The 16,273-nt window shown below is 31.3% G+C and overlaps 1 protein-coding gene across 1 annotated transcript; it reads left to right on the top strand.

Annotated features, from left to right (window-relative positions):
* On the top strand, window positions 9,093-12,553 carry LOC109225057 (glycine-rich protein DOT1-like). The gene is made up of 2 exons (XM_019389649.1): window positions 9,093-9,285; window positions 12,345-12,553. The coding sequence occupies exons 1-2, from the start codon at window positions 9,093-9,095 to the stop codon at window positions 12,551-12,553; spliced, it is 402 nt and encodes a 133-aa protein (XP_019245194.1).

The raw sequence follows: 16,273 nt of genomic DNA on the forward strand, positions 1-16,273 counted from the left end.
AGCAAGCAATGAGTCAAAAGCCTTGTTGCAAAAATGGGACCCCCCGTTACTAATAATGGCCCGAGGAGTACCAAATCTCGTAAAGATACTCTTTTTCAAAAATGCTACAACACTTCGGGCTTCATTGTTGGGTAGAGCCACGACTTCCACCCATTTTGAAACATAGTCCACCGCCACGAGAATGTAAGTATTACCACAGGAACTCACAAACGGACCCATGAAATCGATGCCCCAAACATAAAAAATATCCACCTCAAGAATTGTATTGAGGGGCATCTCATCCTTCTTAGAAATACCGCCGGCTCTTTGACATGCATCACATCTCTTCATCAATTCACTAGCATCCTTGAACAACGTGGGCCAATAGAAGCCTCTTCTCAAAAAAGTGCTTTTGGAGAGAAGCTACTTTTTCAGCTTCTCCAAAACTGCTTCTGCTTCTCCTCAAAAGCACTTTTTTTCCTTCCAAAAACTTGGCCAAACACTTCAATTTTTGGCCAAAAGTGCTTTTGGCCAAAAAAGCACTTTTAGCCAAACAGGCTATAAGTCTTGCATTTTTCTTCGATTTCAATGTTCAAGTGATTTTCCCTTGTTCATGCAGGTCCACGTGATGTCTTTCTAGATTTCAGAGCGGATCAGTCGTTATGAGGGGAGAATTTGGAGTTGAGGGGTCTTNCAAAATATATACATTACACCTTAAAAGGCTCCCCAATACATTATTAGTGCCTTCAATCAAGGGATTTAGCTATATCCTTTTCCCTTTTTTTTCCCTCATCTTTCATCTTTCTCTCCACATCTTCCATCCTTTTCACAAACGGCAATTCACAAACCGCAATTCACAAAACACTGAAATCAATATTTGGCTAGAACTTTTGCTCTGAGTTTCTTTCTTCAGCATTTTTTTTTTCATCTTTTGCCAATTATGTGATTTATTGTGAAACGGACTATATTTTGATCTTATCAGGCCACAAGCTGCAAGCGTTGACGAGAACCATAAATTAATCACACTCTGCTTTTTGTAAGCAATGAACCAGAAATGATATCGCCCAATTAATGGGCACTGCAGTAAAAGCAACTACTGAAAGAGCCAATCTTGAAATACTTCTGAAAAGGGAAGAGTTCTTTTGAAGTTCGAGGTTTGAATCTGGTCGTCATTTTGATGGATAATATGGTGCTCAAAATGATGAAACTATAAATTTTGGAAACTGAAGAATAGAGAGCGCTTTGCTTCAAAAGTTATTACCGCACAAAAAGAATATTTTTGCCCTTTTTGCACTATTTATGTAGCAATTCTTTCATCTCATTGCTTCTCTTTTTTCAAATTTAAATTTTTTTTCGAATATTGTAATTGAGTCGTGTTTTATACCGAAGAACTACCCTTTACTCAGAGCAAAAGTTCTAGCCAGAACAAATATAGCTATTAAAAGACACAACTCAAATCAACACCAGTAAAAGTCAAGTTGATGGAAAGCAAAGAAAATGTGTGAAATGTGGAATTAAGAAAAAAAAAAGGAGGTGAGGTAGGGACCCAACAGATATTATTTGGTTTGATTAATAGGAGGTGTGGTGATGTACAACTACAATATCATACAACTTAAATACAATTTTTATATAAAATTTATACAATATGTATTTTGTATATTTTGCAGCTGATTTATACATAGTAAAAACAAATTCCATATAACTAATTATATATTATACAATTTATCTACAACTTTCAGATATTATTTATACCCAGTTAAATACAACTACAATAACATACAACTTAAAATTTTATACAATATGTCTTTTGTATATTTTGTATCTGATTTATACATAGTAAAACAAATTTCATACAACTAATTATATATTATACAACTTATCTACAATTTTCATACATTATTGCTACTCAGCTATATACAACTACAATATCATACAACTTAAATATAATTTTTATACAATATTGTTCAACTTTCATACAATAGTTAAATAAAAAATATATATAAAAATAACAGAATACAATTTTCTATAATTTTACTACAATTTCGTAAATATAATGTATATCATGTCTTCTTCTTCTTCGAGTTTCAATATGAAATTAAGCCAAAATCAAGTCTAATCTTCACTAAGACACCCTCAAAATTGAGATATAAACTCCAAACATATTCCCAATTATTTGCAACAACACCCAATCCAAACAAATAATGATTTTTAAAAATTCAAATTCGAATTCAAAGCTTTTTAATGGCTGTCAATGGTGGAATTGCTGCTCTCTTTTCCTTTACTTTACATTACTGAAATTAGGGATTGAGAGATAGAGAGAGGCGTAGAGAGAATCCCAATTCTTTGCAACAACGCCCAATTAACTTATAATTTTATATAAATATAATATATACAAAAGTAATATATAAAAAAAATAGGATATAAGATTAAAATTATAAAGATCTTAATATAAAAATTAATTATATACATAATATATGATAAATTAAAAGTTCAAAAAATAAAAAGACAAAATAAAATAATATTAAATCAAATTTGATGTTGATAAATAGTGTCGCACCAAATTTAGATTTGGTGCAAAAAAATAGTGCACCATTGGAGATGCCCTAAGAATAGAATTATTCAAAGTCAAGTTCGTTGTCTAAAGCCCATATCATACTGCCCTTTAATTTAAACTAGTAAATAATTTCCACAACTTGATGGGAATGTCAAAAAAACATTTTATAACTAAGGGTCCCTCTTTCCTTGACTGTGTTTCTTCCGTACATATGGCTAGGGGTATACATGAACCGTGTTGGTTCGATTTTTATCAAAAATCAAACCAAATCAACTATATCGGTTTGGATTGGTTCGGTTTTGTCGGGGTTTTCGGGGTTTCGTGTTTTTTGTTACATGAATATTATTTCAGTCTTACTTTGTTAAAATTATAGATAAAGTTTTGATAAGTGAATATATGTTTAGTAAATATGGAAAAAATTGACAAACATATGATCTATTAAAATATTCTAATGGGAGAATTTTTGAAGTAACACATGATAGTTATTTTCATAGTCGTCTAACAATAATTTTTCTTTAATTTACGCTTTCAAGGATAATACATGGGAGGATCCCAAATATTTCTACATTTTTCTAAAGAAAATTCACTATAAATTCTTTAAAATATAAATAAAATATATATATTTATATGTCGGTTTGGTTCGTGTTATTTTACTCAATACCAAACAAAGTCAAACCAAACCTAGTAGGATTTTTTAATCGGTTTGATGCGATTTTCCGGTTCGATTTGAACACCCTACCTATGGCCTATTCCTTCAAGTTTGGTCATAGTCATAGACTCATAAGAGTTGTTAGAAGGAAGAGGGAAAATATTTGCAATTTAATACGGTTACTATTCATTTTTTTTTTCAAAGTTAAGGAATGTTGTTACTTCAATTTTTTTTTATTTAATTAGAAGCTGAAAAGAAGAGTATTTGAAGTTGGAAAAGAATATTAACGTTGTATAAAATCAAATTCATTATTTGAAATAATGAAATACTACTACAATTTTTATGGCTTGAAACATTTTCCATTATTAATTTCTATATACTTCCCTTCCCTATTCAAGACCAACTCTATCAACAAAAAAACATTTGAAAAAGAAAACTTTAAAGTAATTCACAAATGGCAGAAAACTAATTTTCGTTCTTTTTCACTCTTATGCACGGAAATTCAAAATGTGATACTTTTGCCAATGAACTGTCTCCAGAGACATCCAATTATTTTTTCTGAGGAGAAAAAGGCAAGAAATAAAGACAATGGGGCCCAGAGGTGGAATATGTAGTGCTAATAAAGTAGGTGTAATAGCATATGACACAATTTGCCAAATGGATCCTAACAGAAAAATTGGAATTTATTGGAGGAGAAGAAAAATACATTTATCATTTTATTACATTGACTCCAAAATGCACATTCAATTATTTCTTTATTCATGGTATAGTATGGTGAATTTTATGTTACTTTATTAATTTGTTCAAACTTAAAAATAAATTATGTTAGTGTTTAACCAAAAAATAGAATTTTGACTAAAGCTATATTTTAGAAGAACACGGGTTACTGATAATCGCAATAATATATAAAAGAGAGTAATTTGAATAGCCAGAATATAATTGAATAAAGCAAGTAAACCAAAGTGTATTCAGATGATTTTTCCATGTTCATACAATTGTTCAGTCTTCTCCTTTTATAGCTATCTCAAATGTAAGTGCCTTGCTTTGGTCATAATAAGGTTATTATGGGCAATAAATGACATTGAATGCTACGTTACATAATCATTACATTTAAGACAGATTCTCTAACGTTTTCAGCATTTAATGCTTATCAAATATTGTATTTGGACCCTCGTATGCTGTCAGATTCATTCCTTCTGATTCTAGGATATAAATGACTTAAATAGGTACGGGCGCCGTGTTACTTGTCTGATGTCCCGTGCCTCTTCCTCTTTCTTTGCTCGTATCTGTTGTAACTCCTGACTCGTGGCTAATTGTGATTCTTTGACCATTTGACAAATCCACGTGTCTTGACACGTCACTGATAATAGGTGAATTTGACTATAATCACGCACCAAATAATCACCTTCTTGTGAACTTTTAATGTGAAAAATGACAACAAAATGCTCTTATTAGTGCTTTACATGATTTGCAGGTGATATAGGTGTAAGGAAGGCTAAGGAGCGGTTTTGGAGTCAACTATTGATGAAAAGAGGCTAATTGTTGAATTTCCCAAGTAACCCATTCAAAACAGGCCAAAATGCCCGGGTACAAGTTCCACCGCGGTTCTACCGCGACCGCGGTGAAACCGCGGTGGAAGGCAGTCTCTGAAGGTTGAAGATTCGGCGAGGGCGTTTGACCGCGGTTCTACCGCGACCGCGGTAGAACCGCGGTGGGCACAGTGAACTTCGGGGACTTAAGTGTAAAACACGGGATTTTTAGACCTAAACCCTATTTAAAATGCTACACTTCGCCCAAGAGAGGCAGGTATTGATTTTTTAGGTTTCTTAGCAAGGAAAACAATTGTGAGCAAGTACTCTAAACATCTTTCTTCCTTTCTTTTGATTTTTATGATGAATTCAAGCGTAGGTTATTCTCCCATATCTATGAGTAGCTAAATTCCTTGTCTAAGGCTTTGATGGAACCTATTGGGTGATGAACTTCTTGTTTATGTGAATACAAATTGCAAGTTTAATCTTTATTTGTTCAACTTCGTGTTCGTTGTAGTTAATTGAAAGGATCCTCAATTAGCTGTACCTATTTAGTGTGCATAACTTGGAAAAGAGTGCATATTTAGGATATTGTTGAACAACACCACACCTAGATTATTAGAGGAATCTATAATTGCGGGTTTAAAGGCGGAATTAGGAATAATGAAGCCTTGGGTGCAATCTAAAGTGAATTGTGATTAAATAAAGCAAGTTAGTGTATCTCGGGAGAGTGCAATAGTAGATTACTGTGATTACTCGGGAGAGATTTGCGGTAAGATTAGCGTTCATGATTGATAGAGATGTGTGGGTAAATTTGTATGAGCATAAACAGAAGGGATTCCATCAATAGGGGAAATCATTGCCTTAGCTTTTCCTCATAATTGTTTACAACCTTATTAAATTAGTTATAGCCTTTTAGTTACTTGCAAGCTAGTTATTAAAGAACACTCAACTGAGAATTTGAATATTTGAGAAGCTGGTTCTGAAGACTTGGTGGGTCTGAAGGTAGCAGTTGATAGGTTAACTCTCTGTGGGATTCGACTCCGGACTTGTAAACCGGATTATATTTGCAGCGACCGCATTGTCCTTTTATACGGCATAGTTGGGCGTGATCAGTCACCTTTATATATAAATATAATTTTTTTCAATACAGTTAGAGAATCATATTTAAATTGTGAATTATAGTTTTATATAAATTCTCCTTCAAATAGAAAGCATATTAAATAAAAGGATTATTTTAAAAAAAATATTAAACTATAATATCGAAATTCTTTCAAGGTTCATTACTCCTTAAGAGATACATATAAGATTTCGCATCGGATACATTACTTTTGATGTTTGAGTTGTAACGATGTTGCAGTTAATTTGCATATTATGATATATGTCATACTTTATTATTCATATAATTTATGAATATTTTAAATAGATTATTTTGTCATAATTTTGTGATTTTAATGGAATTTATATAATTATTTTTTATTTTATACTATATTAAAATTCTTGAAATTAGTAAAATTTATAGATCCGTGGGGCTTACGCCCCATGTCTCAGGGCTTACGCCTCACCTCGTCGAAGGTAAACCGCCTCGCCTCATGCCCCCCTCCCCCCTTTAAAAATTAATATTGATTTGATTTTGGCTTAGGATTTGTTTGAGTTACTAACATTTATGGACTATAAAATTTATTGGAGCATTCAAAAATTATAAGTCCAATCTTCAAATAATATGTTAAAAGATAAAGTTATGAAAAAGTTTAAGAAATATTTATAAACTACCACAGAATAAATATTTTTATGTATTAAATATATTTAAAACTTCTATACATGTAATGTCGGGTTGGTTTGATTTCAGTTTGACTTTTTTTAGTTAAAATCAAACCAAAACAATTATGGTCGGGTTTTTTCCTCAACACCAAACCAAATCAAATCAAACCATAGTCAAAAAAATTTCTCGGTTTGACTTGGATTATCGATTTGGTGCGATTTATCAGTTTCCTTTGTACACCCCTACTTGCTATACTAATAAATTTAGATATTTAACTTAATGGGAGTATATACCAATTTAGAACAAAAACTGGTCGAAAAAACAACTAAACTGGAAACTAAAACTTAATATTCAAACTAGTAGAGATGTTACTGGAAAGATGTTCTCAATAAAACTGCTAACATAAACAAACTTGATAAAAGGACTTCTGTTGTGCTCGGCAAAATTGCTAGCGAATCTTAAGCAACAAGGCGTTGAGGAGGAAAGCAGAGAAGCAGGGGCACTAGTTACACTTTGATCAGGGGTGTTCATAAAAACCCGAAAAATCAAACTAAACCGAAAACCAAACCAAACCGACCAAAAAACCGATACTTTTTGGTTTGGTTTTGGTTTTGAATTCTAAAAACCGATCAAATTTGGTTTGGTTTTGGTTTTAATCCGAAAAAAAAAATCGAAAAAACCCGAACCAAATCGACTATAGGAGTAGCTATTTCAAATTTATTATTACACCTATATATAAATGTATATTTTTATACAAAGTTTCAAAAATTTAATGGTAAATGTTAATAGGTTGCACTTTTAGTATAGTTCTTTACCTTTACATTCTAGTTTGATTGGTAGTTTTCTTTTGTTACGTGTAAGAATCCATTTCGTGTTAAAAATAATATATTTTTAATTGAGTCCTTAAATTATTCATCACTATTTGATCCAATTATCATCAATATATCTTGGTAAAAAATAGATTTCTCAAATGGCAATTGATTTGATATGTGTTACGCTGAAAATATGGTCGCCGGAATATGTGTTTGGTAGTGATGTCTTTTATTTAAGAAAAAACAGACAAATAACCGGAAAAATCGAAAAACCGACAAAACCCGACATAAACCGAATCGAGAAAAAACCGACTTAAATGGTTTGGTTTAGTTCTAATATTTGAAAAACCGACTTACTTGGTTTGTTTGTTTTTTAGGGAAAAACCAATCCAAACCGAACCATAAACACCCCTACACTTGTTGTTGCTAAAACATATGCTCCCTTTGTCTTGTAATTAATCTTTTCTCCTCCAACCAACACAGATGGAACGTTAATACTAGTCGTCTTCTCAGCAGCAGTAAAAATCTTGTTAGTGTCATCGTATATCAAAAGAACTGGAGGATCACGACGTTTACGATAATGACAACACATAGCCAATTTTCCCCACAATGCAGTTTGAATGCTACTCCACCCTGTGAAATCACATTGTGGATATGGTATTGTACACAACACAAGTGAACCTATCAGTCCAATAAAGAAAACCATTGAGGAAAATACATTCCATAAAAAAATTACATGAGCGATATTTTAACGGATCGATAATTCTCCAGGAGGAGTTTGTTACTCCTAGGGTTACAATTTTGGGCACAATGAATAATGGACTATAAAAAAAAACCAAGTAATTTGTACATTCCCGTCACCTGATTAAACCCCAGAAATTAAATATCTTAGGATACCATGCAGGGGCGAATGTAGGGTTGATTAACCGGGTTTAATTGAACCCATAACTTTCGACGCGGAATAAAATTTATATGTAAAAATTTATTAAAATTTCAAAAATAGTATATATATATATAAACCCTTAATTTTAAGGATATAATGGGCTCAATGTTAAAAACCTTGAAAATTGAACCCATATGATTTAAATCCTAAATCCGCCTCTGATACCATGAGTGGGCAGTTTTCTTAATTACTATTTCCGGCGGCAAAGCTTTCATCTCCTTTGTGGTGACTAGGGGTGTACATGGACCGGGTTGGTTCGGTTTTTATCAAGGAATTTTTACATTCCTATGCCACGGAACCTTATTACCCTCAATGTTTAAAGTTTGACTTAATTACACTTAGTATACCAAATTACCAATTCTATACCGTAGTGTATTTTAGCTTGTAGCTTTGGTATGATTGCTTTAATAGCCAAACACGTAAATTTTTTTGTGATAAAAGATAGCAATGAGATTTGAACGCAAGATTATTCAAAAGTATGTTTTTAGCATGGAATATGAGTCAGAGTTATATGAATATAATTAATTTAATGTTACACAATGTATACTTTTCATCCATTAATTCCTCTAACAAGTCCGACTATCTCCCTTTCGTTGTTTATGTATTTTCCTCTTGTAATTAATTAGGAAAGCAAAGGTAGGAAAACGATATTTAGAAATTCAAATTCTAGAACAATTCACACATTCGTAGTCAAATTAGTACTTTCTTTTAATTTTCGTAAGTCTTAATTTTGGACTTATGATAGAAAATGCACATCCGATTTTTATTCTCAACAATGGACATTTTCTTTCTCAATCATTTAATAAAGTTGTTACTCCTTTCTTTCTTATTATTATTTTCCAAAGTAATTAATGAAGGCCAGAAATGACCATATTTCCAGCGAGACGAGCTGAGGGTCGCAACAGCATATCTGGTGGTGTTGGTGTCGCAGCTGGTGATGGAGATGGCACTACTGGAAAATGGCAGAATTCCGACCGTCAAAACGGTCAAAAATCGGTCGGAAATCACGAATTTCTGACTACTTTCCGACCGAAATTGGTCGGTCGGAAAATAGTTGGTATCTGTCGGTAATTTCCGACCAAAGTTATTGGAACGTTCAAAAGGCCAAACGACCAAATATTCTCAAACTTCCGACCAAAGTGGTCGGAATTTACCGACCGAATCAGTCGTAGTAATATAAATAAAAATAATTATTTATTTAAAATTAAATAATAAAAATATATAACTTCCAACCGAATCGGTTGGAAATTATTAATTAAAAAATAAATTTTATTTAATTTTCGACGGAATCCGTCGAAAACGGTTAAATATTAATTATTTTAAAAAAAATTGGGCAGCTGTCCGACTGTTTCCGTCGGAAATCAGTCGGAATTTTCTGTAAAACTGGGCAGAATTCTGCCCAATTTTGAGCTAAACCACCTGTCAAATTATTACAATACAATATCACCAACAATGCCAACCATTAACACAATCTAAACCAATAATACCAACCATTAACACAACTTAAACCAATAATACCAATTATTAAAACTAACTATTTTGGGCTTAAAAACATCAAAATAGTAGCCAACATTCAATGTTAAAAACAAAAACATAAAGTTGTCTCTCACAATCAAGTTTACCGATTAACCAAAACATCACAACTAAACTACTACACATTAGATTCAGTTTATTAATCCTCATCATCAAATAGATTATGCCCATGTTTTCTCATGAATTTTGCATCTTAACAAATATTCTGAATTGGGAGTCCAATTGTTTCGTCAAATCACAAATTTTCTTTCTCATATCTTCCACAATGAAGCCATATCATGAGGTATTGGTTGAGTTGAAGGAGGCTGAGTTTGTTGCCATTCGTCCACCCTTTTATGATAATCTTCCTGAAATGAAAACATAACTATTATGTAAACAAACTAATATTAATAATTCATAAATAAGTATGAAGTTAGTATTTTACATATGTGTCTTATGCATGCGTTTTCACCCAGTGTTCTCTTGTACCATCCTTCTTCTTTTTCCTATGCGTCTCCTCGAAGACCTCAGCGTGACCCATATCTCGCCCTCTTTCCTTTNTATCTTCCACATGTTCTTGATTTTGAGAATAAGAAGAATTGGCTAAGAGTGGGTTTGGATGACCTATAGGTCAACGTACTCCAAGTCCGTAGATTCTGCCTTTGTTTGCTCCACCTGCTGCCTCTGTCCACAATGAAGCCATATCATCAGGTATTGGTTGAGTTGAAGGAGGCTGAGTTTATTGCCATTCGTCTACCCTTTTATGATAATCTTCCTGAAATGAAAATATAACTATTATGTAAACAAACTAATATTAATAAATAATAAATAATTATGAAGTTAGTATTTTACATATGTGTCTGATGCACGCATCTCCACCCAGTGTTCACTTGTACCATCATTCTTCTTTTTCCTATGCGTCTCCTCGAAGACCTCAGCGTGACCCATATCTCGCCCTCTTTCCTTTTCCTTCATAATAAAAAGTATGAGTTAGATATTACAAATATAAAATTCTATATGTAAAACCAAGAAAATTTTTATAAGTAATTACCAATCTTAGTTTATGAGCCGCAAAGCTAATCAAACCTCGAAAATACTATTTATTTCATTTTGATATTGAGGATGCCATGTATACTTTGTCTGCATTATAAAAAAGTAACATTAGATGAAAACGATAATTATTTAAATAAATGTAATCAATTTTTAGCCTAAATTGATTTTACATTTGCTCTCTGATATTGTACGTTATCTGTCCCCAAGAATTCTACGGTTCACGATAAAATAGCTTCACAGAATCCACAACCAAATGTGTAGAATGAAAGGATGGCAAAAACTTGCATTAAAGTTAACATATATATAATTAATAAACATCACATAAATTCAAATATTTGGGATCTACAATAACAATTATGCAAAAACAAAAATCGATTAATCTACAACAACAATTTAATAATTTAATAGATGAAACTGATAATAGATTTCAATTAAGCTTAATTCCATGAAAGTCAAAAGATATTAGAAAAGTTAGGAGTAAGACATATTGTCAAAAGTAGTCAACTAGCACTAAGAGTTTTAAAACATTCTTCATACTTTNTATAAGTTTTTTCTATCTTTTTTGAATTTTTTTGCTTTGTAGGACTACCTGTGTAATATATTTTTAGCATATATAAGAGGAAGGAGTTTCCTTGATCGTTTGCTTTACCAATATAATTAAATGAGATAAATTGCTATATATGTAACAACTTTACAAATTAGTTAGCAAAACTATTTAGTTAAATAATTCCCAACTTAGTAATGTTATCCCCATATTAGTATGTAATTTACCAACATATAACTTTAACATATAAATTTAATTTAGCAATATATGACTCTAAATTACCAACATATAACTTTAACATATAACTCTAAATTACCAACATATAACTTTAACATATAACACTAAATTACCAACATATAACTTTAATTTAACTACTAACAATAGTCATAGATTTACTTTAGCTAATATCAATCAATTTTTACAAACGAAACTAGGAGCAATTAAACAAAATCAGTATATTTGTTTTAAAAAATAACAAAGGAGGGTGAGAAAAACTTACCTGGCAGTGAAGGGTCGTCGACGGATCTGCAGTTGAGCGTCGGCGCCGGCGAGTCCTGCTAGTTGATGGTTGCGGCGGATTTGGGTGGGGGGAAGTTTGAGTGAGAGAGAGAAGAGAGAAGGAAGAAAAGAGGGGAATGAAAAGAATGGGGTCACTGGAGGGCTTTTAAAAAAAACTTTCCGACCGATTCGGTCGGAAATTTGGTCAAAGTAGTCAACCCTCGTTTTACTAAAAAATTTCGACCGAATCGGTCGCTACTTAATATTACTATTTTTAATTTTTTTTAATTATTTCCAACCGAATTGGTCGCTAACAGCGACGCAGAATTTTTCGCCAAAATTTACGACTGATATAGACGGGTTAGTCGTAACTATTATTAAAAATTAAAAAGTATATTTTTATGCATTTTCCGACCGATTCCGTCGGAAATTTACGACTACTTTTTTCCGTCGGAATATTTCGGTCGGAAATAGGCCGTTTTTTTAGTAGTGTGGTGCCATATCATCAGCTGGTGGAGAAGGCGGTGGTGGTGACGGCGACGGTGGTGGTGGAGGTGACGGCTATGGAGGTGGTGTAGAAGGTGATGGAGGTGGTGGAGAAGGTGGTGGTAGTGGCGACGGCTGTTGCCGCTTAGGTGGAGGGCTACGAGAAGGGCTACTTTTAGGAGAATTTTTTGGAGATTTCCCAATGGAAGGCCACTTAAACTTAAAACGCTGAAGAGTTGCATCAAGCAAACTTTCAGTAGCCATGATCTCCATTAGTGAGCTCTGAAAATGAGCTAATATCAAAATATAATAGAGTTATTGAATCGATTGTAGCTTGTAGCTTAATTGGTATTTTTGACATTGGTATAATTTTTCATTAAATTGTAGCTTAATTGGTATTTTCGATATAATTGCGTTGTTTGCAAAAGATTTGTAGAAGTTTTAGTCGTTTTTGATTTGTGAAAACAGAAAACAAAACATCTACAATCACAATACAAATAATCTACAATTTATCTACAAAATATCTACAAACTGGGTACATTGAATTTTTATATCCCAATTCCCATTCAATTGTAGTTTAATTGGGATTTTCGACATAATTGTGTTTTTTGCACAAGATTTATAGAAGTTTTAGTCGTTTTTTTTATGAAAACAAAAAACAAAACATCTATAATTAGAATACAAATAATCTACAATTTATCTACAAAATATCTACAAACTGGGTACATTGAATTTTTATATCCCAATTCCCATTCAATTGTAGTTTAATTGGGATTTTTGACATAATTGCGTTTTTTGCAGAAGATTTGTAGAAGTTTCAGTCGTTTTTTATTTGTGAAAACAGAAAATAAAACATCTATAAATAATATACAATTTATCTACAAAATATCTACAAACTGGGTACATTGAATTTTTATATCCCAATTCCCATTCAATTGTAGCATAATTGTGATTTTTGACATAATTGCGTTTTTCAGAAGATTTGTAGAAGTTTTAGCCGTTTTTTATTTGTGAAACAGAAAATAAAGCATCTACAATCAGAATACAAATAATCTACAATTTATCTGCAATTTTTGCAATATGTCTTCTTCTTCTTCTTCGAGTTTCAATATGAAATTCAGTCAAAACCAAGTCTAATCTTCACCAAAAAAACCCCTCAAAATTGAGATATAAACTCCAAATCATATTTCCGATTATTTTCAACAACACCCAATCCAAATAAATAATGATTTTTGAAAACCCAAATTTGAATTCAAAGCTTTCAAGCTTTTTAATGGCTGTCAATGGTGAAAAATATTTAGAAGAATATTTACTTCCATACTGTGACCAAATTGGGGTTGCAATCCTAGATGATGGAATGCAGGTCTGTAGACAAAACTGCATTTTAAGTGTGTAACCACCTACTGATCGAACAGGAACCTTGTTGTTTATATTTAGTAAAACTAAATCATTCTATTCTTGGGTTAAATTGAGTTAAAAATGTTTCCCATCTTTTTGTGGAATATGTATACCTCTCTAATTCTTTCCCCTTTATAATTATAACTATTTGATCTTTCAGACAATTCAAAATTGGATACCCTTTTTATTTCACCCGACTTTATATCCGACCAAAAAATGGCTTTGCTTCTGACTAGGATTTACTTAGGAGTATGACTGTGGGATCCTAATAATTGGTATTTAATGAATGGTATATATTTTATAGAATAATTGTGAACATGGCGGGTAAATATGAAACTATGCACATTTTTGATAATAAGGTTTCATATATGGTATAGGAAGGAAAAGTCTCTTTTATCAAAACCAAACCAAATCAACTACATCGGTTTGGATTGGTTCAGTTTTGTCGGGTTTTCGGATTTTTTGTTACTTAAATATTATTTCAATCTTATTTTGTTAAATGTTTTATAAGGAAATATATGTTTAATAAAAATTTTAAAAATTACAAACACATTATCTATAAAAATATTCTTATGGGAAATTTTTCTTAGTAACACATGATAGTTATTTTTTTAGGCGTCTTACAATAATTTTTCTTTGATGTACACTTTCAAGGTTAATCGAATTTAGTAATTAAACATAAAAGTCAATATGATACCTAAATAATAGTAACCACTTCAAATTCGAAAAAGATATAAGAATTTAATATATCTTGACATATGAATATGAAAAGAACAAAGAGATTGATGTATTTTAGTAACACTTGAAAAGAAAATTATCATACAACCCATTATTTAAGGTTAATAAATGTGAAGCACTTCATATTCTATTAAATATTATATCCCAAATATTTTTAGATATTTTTTAAATAAAAGTGAGGGACGAGATTGAGAACGAACAAAGTGCGAGCGGAGAAAGTGCATGAGAGACTTGGCAGGAAGAAAAGTTAATATCTCCGTTACTATATCATCAGAGCAATTTTGATGTGTCTCCATAACGTCTACAGGAAACAAGAATAACCTAAACACTAGGTCTTATAGCGTTAAATACTTTACATAACCGTCACAGTTTAAAAGAAATATAACAAATTTTTAGCATTAAATTCAATATTACAGATATAGCAGGAAAATATTTATATTTGTAGCACACAGTTCCATTAAAATAAAAATATTAACTATTAATCCCTAAACATAAGAAATTTGAATGGAAAGTTAATAATTATTTGTACAAAAATCATGTCTTTTTCTCTCTCTTTATCTATTAGCTTTCCTTCTTTTTCTTCTTCTTCTTAGTTTTGTTTTCTACCGAAGCCAATATATTTTTTAAATTTGTTCCATTCATTTTAACTTTAGTTATCTTTCTTAAGTTTTTCTCTTACTTCTTTCTTCCTTTCTTAATATAAAGCTCTTATTTCGATAATAATATACGTTAATATATACAATACATATATATAAAAATATACTTTGAATTAACACATATAAAATATACAAAACATATACATAAAAAATACATCTTCAATAAAGATGACACTCAGACATGTGAAATATACATAAAAATATATATCTTAAATTTTAAATTTAATTAGGATGGTATATAAATATACAAAAAATAATATATATATATATATATATATATAATGACACTTGACATATAAAATATAATATACATTAAAAATACCGCTTAAAATAAGATAGCACTTCACAAATAAATATACAAAAATATATACATAAATATACATTTTGAATTAAAGTGATACCTGATATACAAAGTATAAAAGATGTATAAATCCATACATCTTGATTTAGGTGGCATTGAGATATGCAGCAGCTTTTCAGAATATGGAGTGAAGAAGATGAATGCTGTAAAGGGAAAATGAAGATGGACAAAAAAAAAAGTACTTTCCGTGATTAGTGAGTGAGTTAACTTATTAGATGTTGAGCTTAATTTTTATAATGTGCCATTAATGAAAAAAGAAGTGCTCTTTATGGAATAAACAATAAATGGTGCTATTTTTATAAATAATAGTTAAATAAGGATCAAGAATGTAAAAAACTCTTAAAATTAATTATAGCACGGACGGGCCAAAGTGTCTTGGCCCACTTCTAACGAATTGAGAGCCCTCTTAAGGTTAGACTATCATTAAAAACTTTATATTTTGACTAAATTCTACCTTATCCGTTTAGTCTTTTGTTAGGGTGGAAAATAATATCTTTCCTAGCTTTTGAAAAGGAATCCACTTTGACCCAAGTTTATGAATATTTTATCTCAATTTCTCAAATTTTTATAGAACTTTGTCTGATATTTAGGTCTTTGATTTAAACTACTCAATATCTTGATATTAGTAAATAAAACTTTTAACAACTAATGTAGGTAAATGTAATGCAAATACACTAATATTTTATTAACTTGAAATAACCCTTAACATATGGCCTATTCCTTCAAGTTTGGTCGTAAGAGTTGTTGAGGAGTGAAGAGGGAAAATATCTGCATATTTAATACGGTTACTATTCATCTT

This window comes from Nicotiana attenuata, chromosome 4 (assembly GCF_001879085.1).
Source record: "Nicotiana attenuata strain UT chromosome 4, NIATTr2, whole genome shotgun sequence".
In the NCBI taxonomy this organism is placed as follows: Eukaryota; Viridiplantae; Streptophyta; class Magnoliopsida; order Solanales; family Solanaceae; genus Nicotiana; species Nicotiana attenuata.

Excerpts from the sequence above, each read along its gene's own strand:
- LOC109225057 (XM_019389649.1), top strand. The coding sequence starts at position 9,093 with ATGACCATATTTCCAGCGAGACGAGCTGAGGGTCGCAACAGCATATCT. Across the intron at positions 9,286-12,344 it reads GGTCGGTCGGAAAATAGTTG|CTGGTGGAGAAGGCGGTGGT; the intron begins GTATCTGTCGGT and ends CCATATCATCAG.